The sequence below is a fragment of the Cygnus olor genome, chromosome 26, assembly GCF_009769625.2.
Source record: "Cygnus olor isolate bCygOlo1 chromosome 26, bCygOlo1.pri.v2, whole genome shotgun sequence".
Lineage (NCBI taxonomy): Eukaryota > Metazoa > Chordata > Aves > Anseriformes > Anatidae > Cygnus > Cygnus olor.
In genome coordinates, this window is record NC_049194.1 from 1,353,407 (window position 1) to 1,375,319 (window position 21,913).

A 21,913-nucleotide genomic window follows, 5' to 3' on the forward strand; every position below is an offset into this window, starting at 1 on the left:
CCCCGGCCGCGCTCCTCCCTGCCCCCCCTTTTATTTTATTATTATTATTTTTTAATTTCCCCTCCCCCCCCCCAACCCCGGGTCCAATCCCCCAGAGGCCTCCGGGCCCTCCCCTCCCCCCTCAACCCCCGGGGGGGGGGGGGGCCTTCAACCCACCCCCCCTTCCCCTCCCCCCCCCACGTCCCCTCAGGGCGCTCCCCTCCCCCCCGGCTCCTCTCCCCTCCCCCCTCCCCCTCAGCACCTCAGCCCCCGGGCTCCCCTCGGGGCGTCCCCCCCCCGCCCCTTATCGCCCCCCCCCCCCCCCCCGGGCTCCCTCCTCGCCCCCCCACCCCGTGCCGCGGGGGGGGGGGGGGGCGCTGTCACTCACTCTCCTCAGCCCCCTCGGAGCCGCCTCCTCCTCCTCAGCGGGGCCCGGGCCGGACTGGGGCCGTGGGGGGAGGGGAGGCGGCTCCCTCAGGTGGCCACTGACAGGAGGAGGGAGGGAGGGAGGGAGGGAGGAGGGGGCTGCGCGCGCAGGGAGACCCCGCCTCCCTCCCTCCTCCTCCTCCTCCTCCTCCTCCTCCTCCTCCTCCCTCACCGCCCCCCCCTCCCCCCCCGCCGCGCGCCGCCGGCGGCGCGGGACTCCCGGGGCGGCCGCCTTTCCCGCCCACCCGCCGGTTGCTAGGCAGATTTGGCCAAGCTCCGCTCGCCCCGCCTCCGGCTCTGGGGAGTGGGCGGTGTTTTTTTTCTTTTTTTTTTTTTTATTACTCGGCGCCCAATGAAAAGCGGCGCTTGCCGAGCCCGCCAGCCAATCGTTAGTTAGAGCCCACTTTCGGCCCGCCCCCCTGTTCTAAGCTGTGAGGAAAAGAGGCGGGGCGGCGCGATGATTGGCAAGCGGGAGGGCCAATCGGCTTCACGCGGCGCGCGGCGGGTGGGGAACGCGAGCCAATGAGCGCGGAGGGGGCGGGGCCGGGCCGTGAGGCGCGGGGCCGGCCGCCCCCGGGGAGCGGGGCCGCCTGAGGGCCGGGCTGCCCGCGGGGAGGGGAGGGGCCGCGGCCGCCCTTATCCGCCCGCGCAGGCCGGGCTGGGGCCGCGGATAGGGGCGGCGGGGGCCCGCGGTGACTCAGCCCCGCTTCCTTCCCCGATCTAGGGCAGGGGTGCTCCGGCGTTTCCCCGCCGCCGCCGCCACACCTCCGGCGGGGCCGCTAATTAACCCCCGCGGCTCTCCTCAGAGGGGCGTTAATTAGCCAACCCCCGCAGCCCTCCTCACAGGGGCCCTGTTAACCCTTCAGGACTTGCTACTCGGTGCTTCTACACACCTGCAAGCCAGCTTGTGCTTCGAAAAAGGGAGAATAAAATCTTGGGTGAAGCAAGGTTATAACCAGGGGGAAATAAAGCACAGTTCCTGTCACGTTATTTGTAATTCCAGCACCAGTTTTCCATCGGGTATTTTCCACAAACAATTGAGGTAGCTAGTAGGGCTGGATGTCTGCTTATGTCAGGTTATTTAGGTGCTTGTTTCAAAAGTGTAAAAAAAATAATTATTTTCATTCATAATCTGTAAATTTAATAAGCATAGGTCAGTATACTTCCCACTTACTGAAGTGGGGAAGTGAAAGCAGAAGGCGAGCAATCAAGGCTTTTGCAAGAAAAGAGCAGTAGAACCAGAACTAGAATCCACATCTCATCACTTCACCCAGTACCTGCTCCTGGAACACATCCTGTATTCACCATGGTAGGAAAATTCCAACGTACTCAGCTTTTTCTAGCTGTTTTCCACTCTAGAGCTTCACAATTTCTATTGTGTTCAATATCCTTTTTAAAAGCCCGAGTACAACTTTTGTTAGAAAGTACCTTCCTCCACCCTTTACAACCCCCTTTAGTTACACATGGTGAAGGGTTAATAGCAGAGCTCACAACCAGTTCTTGCTCTCCTTGATGACTTACAAAGCACCAACAGCTCCTGGCTTCACCTCAGGCCATTCAAAACTTTATGGTGAAGCACTAAGGATGGGATCCTTCTGAAGTGATGCTTTAATCCACCAGTAACACACAGATGTGTATCTCCATTTACCTCGCTGTGTCACCAGCAGAGTTTTAGGGCAGGTCTAGCACAAGATAGATTCTATCACCCAGCAGCTAGGTGAAGTTATTTGCAGAAACCTGTCAATATTTTTTTCCCCCAAGGCTGTCACTTGGGTTAAAATTTTCACAAAGAGAGTAACTTGTTGGAACAAAACCTACTCTTGCTCCTAGGATGAAATTAAGGCACTAGCTTAGCAGCTCAGATAATGTTTTGGAGACGGTATGCAGTAAGTTCTAAAATTTTTAGTTTCTTCAAAGTTTCACTTGCAGCCAAATCAGTACAGCATCTTCTCCCTTTTAAATTTAACCTCTAAATGTAAAAGTACCTGCCAGAAACATTTAAATTTGGGAAAAAAGAGACAAAAAGCAATCTTTGTGTAAACCAGATCCTATCTGTGAAGATCAAGCATAGCCACTATCCTTCCTGACTGCAGTGAGAAATACTTCTGTCCTACACCAAATTAAAAAAAAATAATAATAATCCCAAGTGTTGAACAAATCCAGAGGAGTCTTGTTTTAAACTAGACGTGTGCCAGGGTCCCAGCAGTCCCTAAAGCAAGCTCCTCGCCACCCTCAGCCGCTTCTCCAGCACTGCTGAGGCGAGGAGTCAGGCAGACGTTCCCAGTCAGGAAATTCTGGTTCTCCTTCCAGGGCAGGAGCCCTCGCCCACGGCACAGGCATGCCAGCTGCGGGCCCCGTGGCTCCCTGCCCGCCACCTCCCCAGGTAGCCTGCTCGTCGTGCACCGACTAGCACACGCGGCCCGCGGCCTCCTGCCCTCCGCGGCCGGCAGCGCCTCGAACTTGCCCTCGATACATCCCTGCCGCCACATGAAATGCATCCTTCGTAGGCAGGACTGCCGGCGGATCAACTTAAGGAATTAGTGTTCTACAAGCTGCTAGAAGAAGTAAAATTAAACTTTATTTAAAAATTCTTCTAATATAGAAAACGAGAGGAAACAAAGGCAGAAACGAATGCCCCCGGTTCCATCCCATTACACGAGTTACTGTATTTACAGCTTCGGAAAGGAGCACTGGCAGAAGGTACACATCCTGCTACTTATGGAGAACTACAAACACTTAACAATACATTGTACAAACCTGACATAACATTTAAAAGTTCACTGCAGGAAACAATTAAATACACTTGCTAAGACAGACAGTAGAAGAGCACAGACAGGTGTTATTTCATCCTGATTTCTCCAAGTGTTCTGCACAGCCTAAACTACCGGCTGGGCTTCCTCTCGCTCAGCAGTTCTCACCCCTGTGGCCAGAACTGCCATACACTAAGGAAACAGGTTCATTCGGCATGATTTGGAGAGGTCAGTAAAGTAAAATGGGACATCACAGTACCCTTTCAATCATAATTTTACTTTCTGGCAAATTGGAAAACTGAGAAAAATCAAAGTGGTGGAGCAACATGGAATAAGTTGTACCCCATGTGTCTATAGGCAGCGTAACAACTTAAGGCCCGAATATTTTGTCAAGTTCTGCTCATGGTGTCACTGAGTGCACGTATGGGATGACAGGAGATGAAGTCTTTTTTTTTCCCTTTTTGTTTTTAAATCCCCCAACCCCCAAATTGATCCAATTTCCTGTGTACATGGGCCTTTCTGATGGTCATACTGTAGGAAATGAAACACAACAGGCAAACACTGTTCTTCAGACTGCATTCTCTATACATATATAAGTTTTTACACTATCTACAAAACAGTGATTAGATGCTTCTGTTTTAAGTTCTCGCTACTCATTTAAAAATACTAGAGAAAAAACTGTACAGTTTTCTAAATTACATCTTTAGAAGAATAATTTTTTTTTAGAAGTTCATAAAAGACTTCATGTTTGTTTTCATAGAGAATGATCGGACAAGAAAGATTAGAAATATGTTGTTCAAATCAAGTTAGACAGACCAAGCACTTAACAGAACATTGTAAACTGTAAACTTCTAGTTTTCTGTTCAACTTTACATACGCATTCAAAAATTAGGAAGAACTTCAGTTATGAGGTCCTTGTTTAAATCTCTGCTACATACAAAAGATACTGAAAAGCAAAAACTATTAAATAATTTAATATACAAGTGTAGTTAAAAAGCACTGTACATTGTAACAAATGTACATTGAATTTCAGAGATAGAAAATCACCAAGTTATTTTCAAATTTACATGATTTTTGAAGTTCTGTGATGGGAAGAGGACTTTGGAGGTGGAGCTGAGTTCTGAGCTCCGCAGGGCTGTGGGTCAATGCCTCGGCTCAGCCCCCGCGGCCGGGTGCCACTCTGCACGGAAGGAAAGCCCAGGTGAAGCTGGCTCGTCACGCACCGGGAAAGCCCAGGTTCTTCTTCCTGACATTCCAAGTTCAGCTACCACACTTGGCTAGTGGTTCCTGTTGAAAACCTGAGCGTACTTACATCAGAAGCGAGCAGGCAGCCTTTCCCTCAAGTACTTCCTTCCCTCCTGAGAACAGACCGGCAAGGGATTTGAACTACAAAGCAGCCTAGTTTGCGCAACGAGGAGCCAGAAAATTGCCACTGCAAACACCCTCCCGTAACACAGTCCTGGGCAACGCAGCTCCCAGAGCTCGAAGGAAAGCTCAGGAGATGCAGCTGCCTGCACAGGCACTGGTGGATATCTTGCTTGCTGCAAATGCTTTACTTAAATTCAGCTCAAACCACAGCTCTCCAGAGTTGTTATTTTTTTTAAATTTTAAATACCGCCTTATAGGAGCAGCGCTTTTTTGGCCAACATGTGAAGTAAATCATTATAGTTGCCATCGATATGTATCAGCTAAACATCAGCCTCAGATTGGATGACAAGAAAAAAAATCTATATTATCTGGATGGGACTGGCAAATTTTAAAGTACACGGGGACTATCTTTTTCAGTTAGTAGTCATTCCTCAGCTGCTAGGAGCACTGTTGATAAAACCACCGTTGCATTTAGGTGCTTGAAACAGGCACGGACTTCTTGCAACCCAAGTGACTTACTGAGAGTATTCAGTAGAGGGAACAGCCAAAGAGAGATACTACTTCCCACGCATAAATAAAATAAAGACCTAAAGTCCATGTGGCATCAATATTCCTGAGGTGCAATTAACCTGACCATTCTCCACCAAAATCCAAGCCCGTGACAGCTGGTTAGCTTATGGAATTGTTCCATCTCAGCGCAGCTGCCCCAGACGGGCGGTGGAGCGAGCCTGGATCGACCTCCTCTCACCTGCAAGCTGGGCCACAGCGGCAGGGTCCGAGGGCACAGGACCTGTACTCAACCTGTCTGGCAGACACGGGATGCTCCGTCTCGACAAACGCAAGCGACACAAAATAGATCCTACCCACATGGATTCTGCCTGTGCCTGCTATCTCCAACTACCCTGGACAGTAACAGACCTCACAGCTTCCCTTTTTTGGGGGGAGTTTTTAGGGAATACGTGAGATTTTAAAATGGCGTTGAGCTTTCTTCTTGCAACCCTAATAATATTCTCTCCCTACACCAATACTGAGGTCGTGTTTTCTCTGTTGGAAATTTACCAAGGCCTAAAGGACACACGGCTTCTGCAAGAGTAACTGAGAACAGGAGCTAAACCACTATCACGTCTGATAGAGGAAGCATAAAATTTTGTTTTGGTACTTGGACAAGAACTTGTCCCTTTTATATCAGTCAGTGGTTAAAACTGAGGGGTTCAAATTATAAAATGCAGGTGTCTGTGTGAGCTGTTGTTAGACAGGTGACTGACGAGGCTTCCAAAAAGAATGACCATTAAATACAGGTTTCACAGTACTGTTTCTACCATAAATTCTAAATGTTTGAGGGGTCAAATATTTCCTTGAAAATATTCTCCTTCTCTCTCTCAAAAAAAAAAAAAAAAAGCAATCACACAAAGCCCTACAAAAGGAACTTGTCTAGCAGATTCCTTTCCCCTTCCCTTTTAAAATTGGGAGATAAATATGCAGAGCTATGAAGAGAGCAAAACACCTTTATTTGACCCCATGAGCCTTGCAAGCTTTACATCACACTACAACGGACCGGCACAGATCCTTGCTATAAAGCTGCCGGTGCTTTGTGGAATTAACAGCTCCTGTGCTGCTCTCTACAGAACAAATTTGGGCCGTGCCTCTCCTGTTTCAGGACAGCTGCAGAAGCACAGACAAATCCAGGGAGCCTAAACAGATGAAGAGTTCAAAAAAACTGAGATAAACCAGGAACACTAGCAAAAAAAGCTTTGGAAATGTACGGTTTTGCCAAGTGCAAGACTAGAGTTTAATTTTTATCGTAAGCCTCTTGCTTCTATCGGATCTGGCTTTTAACCACCTAGTTTAACTCTCACTTCAATGGTTTGTGAAAATCATTAAGGCACAGATGCCGCCTTGCCTTGGTGAGGCTGCAGTACAGATGCAAAATTCTGCTTCCCAGTTGCTTGGCCTAGACAGGAGGAGGAGAAATTTCCTCCTTTTGTACAAATCACTACGAAGTAGCAGAGACGGAGAGAGCTGTGGTTCTGCCTTACCCTGGGGGGACTGGGCATCAACAGTGCAGGGAGAAAGAAGGAAGAGACCCTCATGGGGACAAAGTGGTGGCACATACTGTCACAGACTCATGAATCCAGGCCATGGAATCGGCTCCTCTGGTGACAGTGCAAGCCTGCTCTGCTCAGCCTGCAGAGGCCACCCCGAGGAACGTAACTCACCCCTGGCTGCAAACACCCCGTCCGTCAGACCTCAGATCTCACCGACCTCAGCATTACCTTCACTGCAAGGCTACAAACAGCACTGGCAATGACTTGCACACAATGAAGAGGAAAGAATATTACCTCAGAAGCTAAATTTAGAACTTTAGGGCACCCTACAATCAATCATGATTTAATCCCATTGTTCCCAGGAGTGGAAGGGCATAGAAAACATTAAAACTGGCATGCATCATACTTCAGGGAAGGTTTAAATATTTAGAATACAACTGGTATTCCAAACTGTGCAAGTCCTCTTCATTTGCTGTGACAATTTTTAAAAAGCAAGTATCTAACAATTTAAGGAACAAGTGTCCTTTGGACTAAACCTTAATTCTCAGTAAGAGGAAAGCAGATTAAAACCAGTAGATATATACACACTAGCTGTATATTCACACATATTATGTAAAAGCAGCTTAAAATGCCCTTCTCACTTTGCAAGTCTATGAAATGTACGTTGTCTTTATGCAATCCGTTTCCTACAAGGCCCTCACTAGAAGAGGAATTTGCTGCCTTTTCTTTGAAGAAAAGATTTTGCAATGAATTTTTCTCCTTTTTTTTGGCTTTTTTTTGCTTGTTTCGTTTTAAACACACTGTCCTGATAGTTATTCTGTTTCACAGGAGACTGGCCAGGCTGGTGGTGGGTCCGTTCTGTGCCTGGAACTGTACAGGAGGTGGTCCATCTGTCCACTGAAAGATAACAAACAGCATGAAAATCCTACAGCCTCTACCCGGGGAGAGGAGGAATGGCAGCGATGCCAGAGGAAGGAGCTCGCCATACAGACATTCACTACCTCGAGATAATTAAAGATTTCAGGACAAGAAGTTGAGGGTCAGGTTTGACTTTGTTTCGCACACGTGGAGTTCCCTGCGATGGTATTTCTTTTGAACTGCAGCCACTCCACATGCCCATCATTCCAAACCTAGCTGACTGCCATGAGGAATCCAGGGTGAATGGCAATCAAGTGAAAGCATTTCCTGCTCTTGCAGGTGAAGTCTGACAGTCCCAACAGGGGAAACCGTGACTTGCACAAAGGATGCACCTAAATTTAGATGTGTCTGTGTGAGCCGGGACTACACTGCAGCCGCAGTGTTTCCAGAGGGAGTAAAGCCTCTGGTTCTCACCTATTTCATCGCTAAAATATTTTCCTCTCAGATTTATCAAAACCTTCTGAAATGGGCAGATTTAATGTTTGTTTTTAATCTTCTTCCCCCTCCATATATTTAATCTAGCGTGGATTATGCGTAACCAGCAATGGCAAGCAAAGACTGCAGAGGCTGGAGCCTCAGGTTTCTGTGCCTGGCCCCCAGGCATCTGGCCATGGGCATCTCCCAACATGGGCCACATCACAAAAACCCACGAGTCTCAGGATCCCTTTGTGACCAAAGCCAGCAATTTGCTTCTTCCTGTTGGCCTTCTTTTCCCCTTTCTTCTCCCAAAAAGTAAATGTTGGGAAAAAGATGTCAAGTTTCCTTGCATCTTGAATTCACATTTGGCCATTATTTCACTCTAAAACAGTAAGTTATCTTAGACCCTTGCTGGATTCCAGTGTAGAAAAGCATTCAGCATTTTTTAAACAATGTTGAAAGTTTCTGACAGGAAGAACATCAATATTTGAAGTCCACAAAAAGTTACACCTTAAGGTAATAGCTATACAGATATCAAATATCGTATTAACTGGAAATTTAGATTTATAGATAAGGAGAAAACTCGTAAAGGCTGAAATATCAATAGAAACTGTACTTCTGGTAGTGTACAACAAAGCATTCCCCATAACAAGGTTGATTGGGTGATCTGAACAATAAAATTAAACCCGAGTACATAGTAAATTTCTTTCAAAAGTAACAGTTATCACCAAAATGAAGTGGCTACCTGCTCCAAAACCACTAAAAAATAAATACATAGTTCTGGAGTACCAACAAAATATTTTTTAAGAAACACAAGACCTCACAGGAATAGTAAAGGAAAGCAAAGCACATTGTTTTGCCTTATGAACACTCATTAACTGAAAGATGAGGATCCCTTACCGTGATTAAATTGTGTTCTGGAAGACTGCATGCTTCGATGTGGTCCTGGAGGAGCTGCTGTGAGAAGTTTTGATGCATCTGCGCTGCCTCATGTGCATCCATTGCATTTCCACAGGCTTTGTTCAGGTCTGAAAGACAAGAGCATCGTCTGCTCACCAGAAAGCACTGTTCATACCTGTTTTCAACTGATCTGCTCTCTTATCTGAAAAGACTGTTCCCTACATCTAATGAATGAATTTAAACAGCCAATATACCAACCTCATCTCATTTCAGAACAAAAACTCCCTTTTAAGAGAAGCAGGGGCATATGGAGAACATGAAACCTTCCTTATTCCAGTAGTACTGGCAGTACACACTGCAGGATTTGGTGTTATTTTACTTTCCAATCCTTAAAAATAACACCATAATAGTTCTAAAAGGAAAAAAACTCACTCCAATGAAAGCCCCTGAGCTGTTTGCATTGTCTTTTTAGTTTCTAGCACCATCTAGTGGGAACAAGAGAGACTCACGAGTTTCTCACCACAGATCTGCGATGCGACCACATGGGTTTCAGAGGTCAAGGAACTTTTTTTTTTTTTTCTTTAAACTGAAACCTTTCTTTTGGGGGAATTCAGAAGCTTGCCACTTTGCATACACTGAAAGCTGATCCTAGTGTCTTTTTTTTCTGCGAGGTTTACTCAGAGGTATTAGCCCAATCAGATTTAAGACTGGTAACCTGCTGAGCATCACAATTTCAGCTACAAATTATAAGCAGTATAGTGTGGAAAGGGTTGAGACACTGCACCTCCTATCGAAGAACATGTGTTGGTATTTTGTTATTTCTGATCAAGCACCTTTTCTTCAAAAAAGAAGGTAACTAGTTCTATAGAGAAACCTTTAGAAAAATCAAAGCAGAATGGAAATGAGGCCTCTCTCTCACTCTTTGCAGGCTACTGGATACGAGAGGAGGCAACAAGAGCTGAACAAGGGATACTGTTTCATCTACAGCACGTTCTTCATGGTATTATTGGCATGTTTTGGATGTGAACTACTGCACTGAAATGAGTGAGAAAAGTTATTTCAATTGCCTAGAAGCAGTTTTATAGCAAAGGCAGCACCAAAGCAGAACTCAATGCACGGCACCATGCTTATAGTAAACATGACAATTTAATATAAATTGAAGCTGCGGGGTAAGTTCTTGGAAAAAGGGTAGAGTTACTGCTTTATTTTCTAGCGAAAGCAAATCAATTGCAGCATTAAAGTTGACGGTCTGCCAAGAAGCTAGTCAATATTTGAACAAAGCATCCTGGGGCCTATGTAAGTCAGATTAAACAATATTTATATATAAAGTGATATAATAGCCTCTTGTATTTATTAAAGCCCCCACACAGGAGCGAAACCTAATCAAATGTTTACTACAGCTGGAACTGCATTCAAAGCAAAGCACAGCAGCAGCAGAATGGACACTGCACGGACGTGAATGGGAAACCCTTTCCAAACGGTCACCACTTCAGGTCTCGATATTGCAAGCTGCCATCCAGCCACAGCAGGGGAAACAGCCTGCTGCCCCATGCCACTCACAGCGATGCAGGAGCTCCGCAGGGCCTCTCACCCCAGGAGCCTCACAGCCCACAGCAAAAAGCGACTGGAGTACGTCACAGCAGCGCCAGCGCTGCACCAAACAGGATGCTGATGGGGCTGAAGATCAATAACTCAAAAAGAACAAAAAGCTTCTTGCACTCCTATCAGTATTTTGGAAATCCAGGCACCATTTAGTGTCCTCAGTGAGCGCTGGAGTTCGCATACATCCCCATAGTGAACCTCCAGTTAGTAGCAACGGGTTCTTTGCCACTTATTTTAGGTGCAAGACCTTTTCCCAACTTACCTCTCAACAGAGCTGAAGACCACAGCTGCACAGACATATCTGGTATCTTGCTTGCAAGCTGCATGGCTGGCACTACCATATTATTACTTTCCTGGTGAAGAGCAGATATCAACATAAAACGTGTATTTTTTTTCCACCTTGCAAATATATAACACATAGGAGATGTGCAATTTGTGACAGAAAATTTACCTAATTTAACTGCTGCTGTGTTCCAGCAAACTAGTTGAAACACTTAATGGGACAATAACCCAACTACATCGTCTATATCTGTCTGGAATTTTGCTCTGTCCTAGGAATTATGGTCTTGACGTTGTGCAAACTAATAGAAATATTTCATGCGTTCTGGCATATGATGAGAATTCAGAAGAGTCTGTACCCACAATTCCTTCCAAACAATCCAGTTGAATGATGTTACATGTCTTTTATCTGCTCCTTTTTTCAAGTGATTTCAGGCATTATAGAAACACACACTTCTACAATAGACTCCAAACACTACTACTTTGTTTAAAAGTATTATTAAATGTGCAAATTGCAGCTGCAGAATTATGTAAGTCAATAAGCTGCCAGCTTTCCATGGGATACCAATACACAAGCGTTCTTGAAATGAGATTAATTTCAGGAAGAGTCCTGATTTTCTTTGACAAATCACAAGTCAAACACTTACATAGTAATACCAGACATAGTGAAGGCTCGCTTACCCTGTGATTCCCTAACACATAGAATATATGACCCAGAAGTACTAGAGAACACGCTGTTAATCGATTCAAATCTTCTGCATTTGACATTTTCAGTGTCTCTCGCAAAAATCGTCTACCAAAACAGAACAAAAAATAAAGTGTTTTAAAAACTCGACTTTCCCTCCAATACGTAAGAAGCATCATTAAGAACTAAGTTAATCCAGTCAGCAAATATTAGCGCTCAGGAATAAATGTGTGCTGCAGGTGACCTTAAACAAAGCACTTCATTCCCAAACCTCACCTTTCATTTAGCGAAAATGACTACAATACAGATCCTCCTCTGAAAAGCTTTTGTTTCAGATGTGCCACTGCAGAACACCGCACCAGGATTATTATTATTCGGAAGCAAAGAGATCTAAAACAAACAGTTTCGTGGTATTTGCCCTAAGTGAAACAGGAGGTTGACTAAATCCACAGGGAGATCCAGGAGGTTTGAAAGCAAGGCCTCTGGGTTTTCCTTTTTATTTTAAAAGCTTGATTTAGTTTCTCCTTTTTTTCCCCACCTTCCGAGTGCACCAATTCATACTCACTTTGCCTCATTGTATCTTCCTTGAAAGAAGGAGAACAGACCTCGGATGTAGAAAGCTGCTGCTCGAAGACAGTGAGAGCTACGAACAAAGCAACGCGTTGAAATCCAGGCATTGTACAGCGATTAAATGCATTACAGACAGGTTTCTAGGAATTTGCCTAATAATCAAATCTCCACACAAAACATTACTTTTAATGCCTGGTCAGAACTTCTGCCTTGAAAAGAAGTTGATTATTTGATTTTCTTTGTAAAAAGCCTGAGACAAATCCAGTATTGCCATCACCAATGCGACATCAGCATGCAAATAGTTTCTGGAACTCTCACCTCACAGGAAAATTATGGTCTGGATTTATCCTTTCCAATAAGCTGTAAAGCTACAAAATGAGAGGGGAAAGAAAGATAATCAGTGCTTCTAACATATACAGGCTTCTGGTATCGACAGCAAGTGTTCTTATGAGAAGTGCATATCAAATCAGAATGGTCCAAGTCACTACAAATGCACTGAAGTTTACTTGTATTGGTTAAATCGTAGCACAAACATTCCAATGCTACAGGTTATCGTGTCCATTTTGGCCCTAAAATAGTTTTACGCAGAATACACTTTCTTAAACTTCACAGAAGTTGCTATAAAATAGTAATGAAAATTTTTAGTGGTCATTTAACTGTGCTGCTCAAGATACAAATGTTGTAACAGATTAGTTATTTAATCAAAACCAGAAATCAACTAAGGAAAAAACAAACAAAAAAGCTTCGTTAAAAAGCTTAGGAGGCAAAAATAATAGTAAGTGCTGCGTGCTTGATGAAGAAGTTCATTTATAGCTTCTTCACAAGAGACTTGCAAACACATCTCCAAAAAATTACTACAGAGGGATCAAACAACCCTGGAAGACTGCAGGCAGCTGTATTTTTGTATTAATATTGCTTCTGGCACACTGCTGAATAAAAAGGAACACACACGATGCATATACCTATTTCTGGATAAATGTTTAGCTAAATCTTACTTGGTTTTATGTAATCTAATAAAACCCTTAAGATGGAAACCGAAGCAAAGAGGCTGAATGAGTCAAAATGACAGCGTTAACCACACACTCTGCATTGGGAACTGGAAGCTTTCCTTCCCAGTGCTGTAGAGAATTCCATGTACGATCCAGAATGCTCAGCTTTGGTGGTTTGCAGCTATTCCAGCCGATACCACCAGCTCTCTACTATTACTTGACACTAACCTGATTATGGAGTTGCTTGACTGCCAGACAAGGCACTATTCTGCAAAAATGCCCAGAAAAAGAATAACCCAAGCACAGTAGTATCTCTCTCTCTCCGAGAGAGTTCTGACTTTTAAAACTACAGCCAGAAACCAGCAAGCAGCTTACCTCTTGATGCCGGTTGCCTTCCCTGATGTACACGCTGGCTAAGTTTGTCACAATAAACGCCCACAACTCTTGGTGTGTAGTGAGCTGAAATAAACAACACACCAATAGTACAGTCAAAATCCTCCAGCATCTAACCCAGAATTAGTTCACCCCATCTTCTCCTTTAATATATACACAGAGACAAAAAAGAAAAAAAAATCAGATTTAGTGTTTGATATTTGGCTATTAATAAATCCTCCCAATCTGAGTTGTGTTCAGCAAAGAAAAACCTGGACTCATGCAACTAATATAGTCAGTCTCCAGATTTCTCTTCCAATCTCAACTCAGTGACCCACAAAACTGCAACAAGCCCAACTTCACACTGAACCACCACAGTAAATATTTCGGGAAGAAAATCTTACCCTCAGTGCTGTAGTAAACTGTGCTTCTGCATTGTCCATGCAGTTAACAGAAATGCAGTAGAGCCCCTGTAGAAGACATGACATTTCTAAGATAATATATAACAATTATAACAAGCCCAGAATGCTAAGAAGGAAGACACGCACAAAACCACAGAAATCTTAGGATATTAGCAAGAAAAAAAAGTTAACCAATAAATCTTAGTTTTGCTCGGTTCTGGGAAAAAACAGCAATTTCTATACAAACTGCTTCCAAACACTATAATCCTGTTAAAAAAAAAAAAAAGCCCCATTGCTGTATATGTAAATAAAAACTTAATTTCTTGTAATACTCAAATAGGAATGCTTAATTCTTCCCCTTCCCCAGTACCCAAACACACTGTCTCAAACGCACACAGTATAAATCCTGTGTGTTTATGCTGTGTACTAATTATTATGCCACAGGTCACCTATTCTAAAGGGGATTTAAGACTTTGACAGCAACGCTGGCTGTGAGCCCCCACAGCAGGACAGGCAATCAGTACAGCAGACCCTATTGCTCAGCAGGAAATTTTGCTGTCTGCATCACTGTGATCTCGTTAGTTACTGGTGACTGTTCAGTAAGTCTTGGGTACAGCCCTACAAAGAGTTTACTACTAATCATAGACACTTACTAATAGAGTGTGCAGCTGGGCAGCGTGATTAGAGAACAATCTGGGAGACTGCTGGCAGAGCTGACAGACTTGGGAAATCTGTTGGAAAAGAATAATACATCTTTAAGATTTCTCCTCTCCATTTTGATTTCTGCCCTCTATCCATCTGACTGCATCATACATGTCATTCGATATGCTTCAGTGATCGGTTCCAGAGTCATTAGTCACACTCTTAGGTAAAAGCAGAGGCTAGACATGCTTCAAGCTGACGAACACACACTGCTCCATGCACGTTCCTCCCACACAGACGCACACTAGAACCGGTTTTGAATTATTTGCTTTGCAGCAGCTCTACCATATGGTGGCACCACCTGCAAACGAAGTAACAGATCTGTTCTGAAACGCTCAGAATCTGAGTTGGCACGAAATAGAAAAACCGGAATCCAAATCTTCTGAAGGCTATGTGCTTGTGATGAGTTTTATGAGCCAGAACCAACGACTACTCCTTTAACTGGCTAATTACCCCCCAGAGTACATTCATGTGAAGACTGACAAAAGAGGTTGAGATGATGCAGCCATATATCCTATAAATAAGGGGTGGACAAACAGGAATTAAAAATGCCTGGGAGAATAAGAAAAAAAACATGCAATTTGTTCTCACATTAGAGAACACTGAACCCCTCCTTCCTTCCCCCAAGAGGAAGGAAGGACAGAAAGTCAGGGAGCCTTAAAAGCAGAGAAACACTTGGACACTTGGAACACTAAGAGGAAATAAAAGGGGAAAGAGTTAAGAGCCACTCTCAGTGAAGAACCTGAGGGAAAGGGAAAAGATACCAGGGTCAGATTGCCAACCACAGTCAGGAAGAAGGTGCCAGTTTTAGCCACTCGTCAATTCCTGTTGACTCCACGAGCAACTCCAAAATGTTCTTAAACCAAATAATTTAAGAGGAGGCTAATTCCACGGCACCATCAGGCCTGACCATATCTGTCAGTAGCTCAGCACTGCTGAAATCCCCATCTGAACCCAAGAATCTTCCTCGAAACTGAAATTTTTAAATTATCACTGCACACATCCACAACTAGGAAAACGGTCAAACCCCATTTTTACCTCCTGCAATGCTGTGGCTTTGTGTCCCGTGACGAGCCGACACATGATAATGTGTTCCAACAAAATAACTTGGAAGGATGACAGGATAGGACTGCAGTCCAACACTGAAGAGGGAACAAAGGTAACTCAGGAAGTGAAGTTAAGGCAACACGAACATCCTCACCACGCAGCCTCTACTGCACCCAGCCTGCTTCTTGAATCGCAGGTGGTTCAGCAAGACTTCAGCACAAAGACTCGTTTGTGCAAATCTAGAGCAACGTCTTTGGCTGGACCCTCTAGGGTCAGAAGAGTCCGCGTACCACCCACCTCGTCTTCCACGTGCCATTGCAAGGATGGCACAGGTTCAACCAAACCAATTAACAACAACAACAACACATCAGTTCCTGAACTGTCAGGAATGGGAGCCTGAACACCAGCTAAGGAAAAATTTATCAGGAAAACGTGCTCGGTTTAGAGAAGCAAAAAAATTGGATAACCAAAGATAGGGACAATGAGAAATGCAGCAAGAAAATGCATGCGTTTACAGCTCAATTTACAAGAATAAACCACCCCAAAATTCTATTTTTGTATTCAAAAATCAAAGTAATTCAAAAATCAAAGTAAATAAATAAAGATATAAAACACGACAAAGTTCTTAGATGCAGTATGAACAGACCAATAGCCGGCTGTTCTTGTGAGCTAAATAGGGCTCCCGAATTCTTCTTTTCTAAAATTTAAGTTAGGAACAAATAAAGGAATCTTAGACATCAGCTACATTATAATCCTTATCCTTACTTTTTAGCTTCTCTAGCTGCATTAGTGCTTTGTCTGTGTACTTCTGAGCCTTCTCCAGGTACCCTGCTTGCATGGAATGCATCACTGTCACCTGCCGGAGAACACAGGAAAGATTACAGTAAGTTTTCTTAGCAGTGAGGAAAAGTCTGGGCATTCACACAACTCCTCTGCTACCAGTCTTTTTAAACTGAATTTTGACATCAATTAGGAACAAATTCAAATTCAAGAAGAGGGGTAATTAGTTTCAGGAATGTGAAGTCACGAATCAAATCAACTTGTACGAAGTAGAGTTATTTGGCTTGGATATTAATAAAGTTATATTCCAGCTTCCAGACTTCTTGCACTGTCTCTTCAAACCCTGACATCGCTGAAAGCAATATTCTCACAGATGCTGTGGCAGAATTAAACTGTCAGTGTTATGTAAAGCAGCATATGGTCTGCAGAATCTATCACTGCTGGCTCTAGGCCATTTTTAACCAATTTCCCATTAATTAGCAATACATTAAGTAAAAAAGAGCTGCTCACCAAGTAGACAAGCACACACATGTGTTCCTTGGGTAGCCAGTGGAAGAGATCAGCGGGGTTGCTGGGCAGAATTTCATCATCGTGCAGCGTGGATATGGTCTGAATGCACTGCTGGAGCTGTTTCAGACATGGTTTCACACTTTTCACCTGCAAAAGATGATTCACTTCAGACAGAGCTGCTGCAGCCCAGATGCACGAACATTTACTTAGTGGAGAAAACTGGCCAGGCAATAAAGAACCTCCACGTTCGTGAACGGAGCTATTGCATAAATCACTACACTAGCATGACAAAACAGGGAGTACCAGCATTAACAACAATCAGATGCACAAAACATCTTTCAAAACAATACACAAAGCCTGTTATCCCCACTAATGTCACAGAGAAAGAACTGTGGCCACCGTGGTTACAAGCATACCAAAGTAAGCCTTTCCTCAGGTGAGAAGGAAAGGATGTCATTTCACCACTCAGGCGTCGCAACAAAAATCCCCCAGAATCAGAAGTATTGCTGCTTCTGAGGTCATCTCTGTCCAGTCCTCCCCCTCTGCACGCACCTGCCCAGCATCCAGGTAATGCGTGACCTGCAGGACTAAGAAGAACACGCGTAACGACTCTTTCTGGATGGGGTTTCCTTGCCAATTTTCAACTATCTGTCCACACAGGGTAAGGAGAGGGTGCACCTCCTGCAGCTTCCGTTCCATTAGAAGGAGCTGTAATTTAAAATAAAAATAACTTTTGTGCTGAACAGTTTAAACACTTAAGAGAACCACAGTTATGCCCCAGGTAAGTAGATACATTACTTTTTTTAAAAATAGACTCAAAAACATCTATTTGCAAGAACACCAACCATTTCACACGATCAGATTTTTCATCCTTAATCACAAGGGCACCACCAACTTGCACTTATTCTTTGTCCTTCCAGAACCCATCTATTTGTCATGTTTATAAAACGCAGTGGGGGAAAGTAGCCATAAGAATTTCAAGAGAAACCTGCAGACTTAAGGCTTTTTTCAGGAATATTTTAATTCTGCACTTGCTCACTGAACAAAACAGAATATATAAGGTATTCTGCATGTTTACCTGCTCTTTAAAACCAACAGCTTATGTTCAGGCAGGTTACACTCTAATTTGTATTACGCTAGTTGAACAAGTAAGCGGTTAATTCTAAAAGTACATCCAACTTACCATTCCCTTGCTTAGCAGAAACAGTGCTCTGAAATTAAACAAAACAATGTCATAATCCAAAAAAAAAAAAAATCCAAACCAAAAAAACAAGTTACCCAGACAACAACTGTAAATAAAAACCTTTGGGGGAAAAAAAGTCTGCCACTCTCCCTCTCGAGGGCAATAGTAAAAACAGTATTAAGGAACCTGCCTCAGAAAGCATATTTAAATGATGGAACAGTCTAATCACAGCACCAGGAATCAAAATCCCAGCCCCTTGAGGTGTCTCTCTAAGCCTTGGACAGTTCCAGTTACAATAGTTTCTAAGGCCGAAGCCAGGCTACTGGGAAACCTTTCGCTGATAAAGACAATGAACACAGTTCGGTTTGAAAAAAAACACACTGCAGAGTCTTAATAGACTTAATTGTTTTTGTTTGTTTTTCCAAAAAAATAAAGAGCTGGAGAAACTCTCAGTTCTAAGAGAATACTCAAAAATACTGGCTGTAAAACTCATGTAGCAATCACAGACAACGCCACTAAATAAAAGCAAAACAAACCAATTTTTTTATGGGAGGGGAAAAAAAAAAAAACAAAACCATCAGTGAAACTCACCTGGTATACTCTGATCCTACCACCCGAGCATATTCTGCTCCAACGCCGAGAAGGTCACACGCAGATACCAAGTCTTTTTCGAGAGTATGTAGTTGCTGAAATGAAAAAAGGACAAAAAGGGTCAGGATTTTCTTAGTGAGCCTGGTTAGCTATTTTTTTTTCCAAATATAATTGCAAATAAAGCACTTCCGTGCTTTACAAGTGACAACTGCTAAACTGGCACGTTAAATGTATCATCTGATTTTAGATTCATTTTCCAGGAACACCTCACATTCTCCAGAAAAAGCCTGTAACATTTCAAAGAAAATTTCTCAGCCAGGTTTCACACAATACAAAGCTGTTATAATTTATTGAGAGCTTGTGCAGATCAGACAGGAAAAGCTCACGCATAACTTGCACAGTCACACAACAGAGCGTGTTCTGTAGCAAGAGGAGCAGAGGAAGTCTGCGAGGTATGTTGCAGGTGACGGGAAAAGGATGGCACAGCCTCCGGAGCACCTCTCCCTCCCTCCCGCTCTTGTACATTTTCCAGACTCAGGTAGCAAGCCAGACAACTGTAGAAAAACATGCACCAAGGTAATGAGACGCACAGCCCCCTGTGGTCAAGCAAAAGATGGAAAGGAAATACCAGACAGAAAAGAAATCAGCAAAGAATGTCAAGCTTCGAGGAAGGATCCTATTCAGCACAGGCACTGAGAAAAATGCTTAAGCTTCTTGTGAGTACTCAGGCATTAACTCATTGCAAAGTAAACATTTGTCCTTTAATCGATAGGAAAGTAAGGCCCTGCACAATTCAGTGCTCCTAAACTACACAAAGGAGCTCGCAATTCCTTTTCAAAGAAGTTAGTCTGCTTGTTTAAGCTCATTGGGAAGGGGTAAAAGACAAGTACAGGTGCCTATTAAGACAGTCTTCAAAGATAAAATTGCTTGCTAACTAGATCTCTGCTACAGAGTACCCATAAAAGAGCAATCAGCTCCCTCAACTCTAGCGTTAAACACCCGGAGGTTCTTTAGGAGGTGAGAAAAAGCATAACCTGGAAAAAAAAAAAAAAAAGAGGAGTTCTTCAGCAATAATCGGCTCCTCCCACCAACCAGGTAACTTTCTGGATAAGCCTCCTGTCCTAACACATCTAAACACTCAGGGGAAGCGGCGTTTTAAAGGGTAGTTACACAGCTAAAATAAGGATTACTGCAAACATTAAATGCTTTGAACTCCAAAATGGGCCAGTTTTTTCCTAGAAGCAACAGTGGTCTGAGCTGTGCCACTAAGCCACACTTAGAAGGTATTATAGGAGAGGAACATCGCTGGGAGGCCTTTGCACCAGCTGCTTTTCCCACCCCAATTCTGCTCTGGATACTAGATGGGGCTGAAAATAATCAAACCAACACTTGAGGCTGGCAAGCTCCAATTCCAACAGCTTCATGAGAACATTTACGCGTACTGCAAGCCGTGTTACTTTATTTTGTTTCCTCTCTAAAGTTTTGTGCTAACAGATAGAGCCCGCAGAATGATCCTTCCAGCTTTCTTCTCCTATCTGTCATGTCATCAACAGGTAAAGCGGGCCTTGATCCAGCCGGTACTCTACAAACACATCACTGCTTCATAACTTCTGTCTCTCCACTAACGCCAACGTTAGAGAAAATAAAGAGGAGTCTGAGATCTTTTAAGGAAGAATACGTAACGTTTCCCAGCCGTTTTACCGGCCACAGTAACACGATTAGCAACACAAAATCACTTACTGCAAGTTGGAAAAGCAGCCTACAGTGCCAGTACGGAGTCTGCTGTGAAATCTGAATGGCCTTGCGTAACAGAGGTTTTGCTGTGTCCACTGAATTCTGAAACAGAAACATACACCGGAGTCAACCAGAGACCAGGCTACTGGGAATTTCCATCACTAGGAACAGTAACTTTGAAACAAGACGTATTCTGTGTTGATCCCCGATTAAAGTCTCGCTGGTTAGGAACCTGAAAACACGAAAAGCAACACAAACAAAGTTTTAACATGCAGGACCACACAAGAATTGACTCGAAGTCTGCTCAAAAGTATTAGCCATTTAACTCCTTTGGCTGCTACTCCTGTGTCCCTTTTTTTTTTCCTGCATGTGAAAGAAAAGCCAAACATTTCCTTTAGGGAAAGTAAAGACCGGTTAAGGCTTTTCCGAAGATAAAGAATAAAATAAGCCTATAAATACGACAGAAGCCTGATAAAAGCCTTCTATTTCCACCCCTCCACCCTGTCTTTGTCTCAATGAGGGCTAAAGAAAAAATTTGGCCAAACTTCTTTTGCTGTGGAAGACCCACGTTGCAATTGCAGCACCAACTTTTACAATCAGCCAGACAAAATCTTTCAGGCTTATGCTATAGTACGTTGTATTTATACTGCAGTTGGCCTCTAAAAACCTCATAAATCCCTTTATTAATAGTTACGCGCTATTCCAGGAACAAAGACACTGAAGTCAAACGCAGCCCTGCAGCCCCAGAACGATCCACGAGTGACCCTGTCCCAGCGCACTCACCTCCTGACAATAGAGCTCTGACAGCAGGCTGGCTGCCTCAAATTTAACGTCTTCGAACTGCGGGATCTAGCAGCACCAGAGTTAAGCGAACGTTAAACACCGGCTGGAAAACAGCAACGCTACAGCATCCAAAACTCCTCAACACACCAGAAGCAGCAAGAAAGCGGCCCGCGAGCCCAGCAGCAGATTACAAGCAGCTAAAAATCCCCATCCCCAGGGCCAGGCTGTCTCTGCGGGGACGTCTTCCAGCAGATCCCTCGCTGCAGGCCGGGAAAAGGATACTTGCTGGGATATCAACCACTGCAAGAGAAGACAGCGGGTCAGTCCGCGAGCCTGGCTGACAGGACCCCGACCCCGCCAAGTCCCCTTCCCCAGGGGGCTCACCGCCTTCTCCAGGTGCCCGCGGGCCTGGTCGCCGTTGCGGGTGTGGTGGTAGAGGACGGAGCCGAGCTGCAGGTGGGTGCGGGCCTCCATGCGGGCCGGGGGCTTGCGGGGCAGCACGGCCTGCAGGCAGTGCACGCACAGCCGCACCTTGGGCGGGCTGGACGTGCGGAAGTGCTCGGCCAGGCCCAGCAGCGCCAGGTACCACGACTCCCCCCCGGCCCCGCCACCGGGCCCGGCCCCTCCGCCGCCCGCCCCCGACCCCGGGCCGGGCCCGGCTCCCCCCCCTCCTCCTCCGCCGCCTCCTCCGCCGCCAGCTCCCCCCCCGCCTCCTCCTCCCGCTTCCCCGGAGCCTCCGGGGCCTCCCGCCGTCGGCTGCGGCTGCTGCTGAGGAGGAGGCGGCTGCTGCTGAGGGGCCGCCCCGGCCGCCGCGCCCGCCGCCACCGCCGCCATCTCAGGGCCGCCGCGACAACACGGCCGCGGGAGGGGGGGGGGGGGCGG

At 44.8% G+C, this 21,913-nt stretch overlaps 2 protein-coding genes across 3 annotated transcripts in view; both read right to left on the reverse strand.

The window, feature by feature from the left end:
* The window catches only part of GATAD2A (GATA zinc finger domain containing 2A), a 64,279-nt gene extending 63,807 nt beyond the window's left edge, over nucleotides 1-472 (reverse strand). Inside the window, exon 1 of one of the 2 annotated variants that reach the window (XM_040537192.1) lies at nucleotides 368-472. The gene's annotated coding sequence lies outside the window, so the exon portion shown is untranslated. The remainder of the gene's footprint in view (nucleotides 1-367) is intronic. The other variant, XM_040537194.1, reaches the window with a different exon arrangement.
* A 2,489-nt stretch (nucleotides 473-2,961) lies between these two features.
* Nucleotides 2,962-21,901, reverse strand: MAU2 (MAU2 sister chromatid cohesion factor). The gene is made up of 19 exons (XM_040537211.1): nucleotides 21,416-21,901; nucleotides 21,314-21,331; nucleotides 21,032-21,097; nucleotides 20,255-20,350; nucleotides 18,515-18,609; nucleotides 17,924-17,951; nucleotides 17,293-17,448; nucleotides 16,741-16,887; nucleotides 16,216-16,306; nucleotides 15,442-15,545; nucleotides 14,355-14,432; nucleotides 13,705-13,770; nucleotides 13,304-13,387; nucleotides 12,258-12,307; nucleotides 11,935-12,012; nucleotides 11,366-11,477; nucleotides 10,668-10,758; nucleotides 8,804-8,931; nucleotides 2,962-7,465 (listed from the first exon to the last, which is right to left on the reverse strand). Exons 1-19 carry the CDS (start codon nucleotides 21,863-21,865, stop codon nucleotides 7,391-7,393), a joined length of 2,013 nt encoding a protein of 670 aa, XP_040393145.1. The 5' UTR covers nucleotides 21,866-21,901; the 3' UTR covers nucleotides 2,962-7,390.
* Between the last annotated feature and the right edge of the window lie 12 nt (nucleotides 21,902-21,913).

What these genes read in the sequence shown, in the direction of transcription:
- MAU2 (XM_040537211.1), bottom strand. Translation starts at nt 21,865, where the DNA reads ATGGCGGCGGTGGCGGCGGGCGCGGCGGCCGGGGCGGCCCCTCAGCAG. An exon ending in TGTGTGTGCTTGTCTACTTG is followed by an intron (nt 16,307 to 16,740) that starts GTGAGCAGCTCT and finishes GTTCTCCGGCAG; the next exon opens with GTGACAGTGATGCATTCCAT. An exon ending in AAGCCACAGCATTGCAGGAG is followed by an intron (nt 14,433 to 15,441) that starts GTAAAAATGGGG and finishes CTTTTCCAACAG; the next exon opens with ATTTCCCAAGTCTGTCAGCT.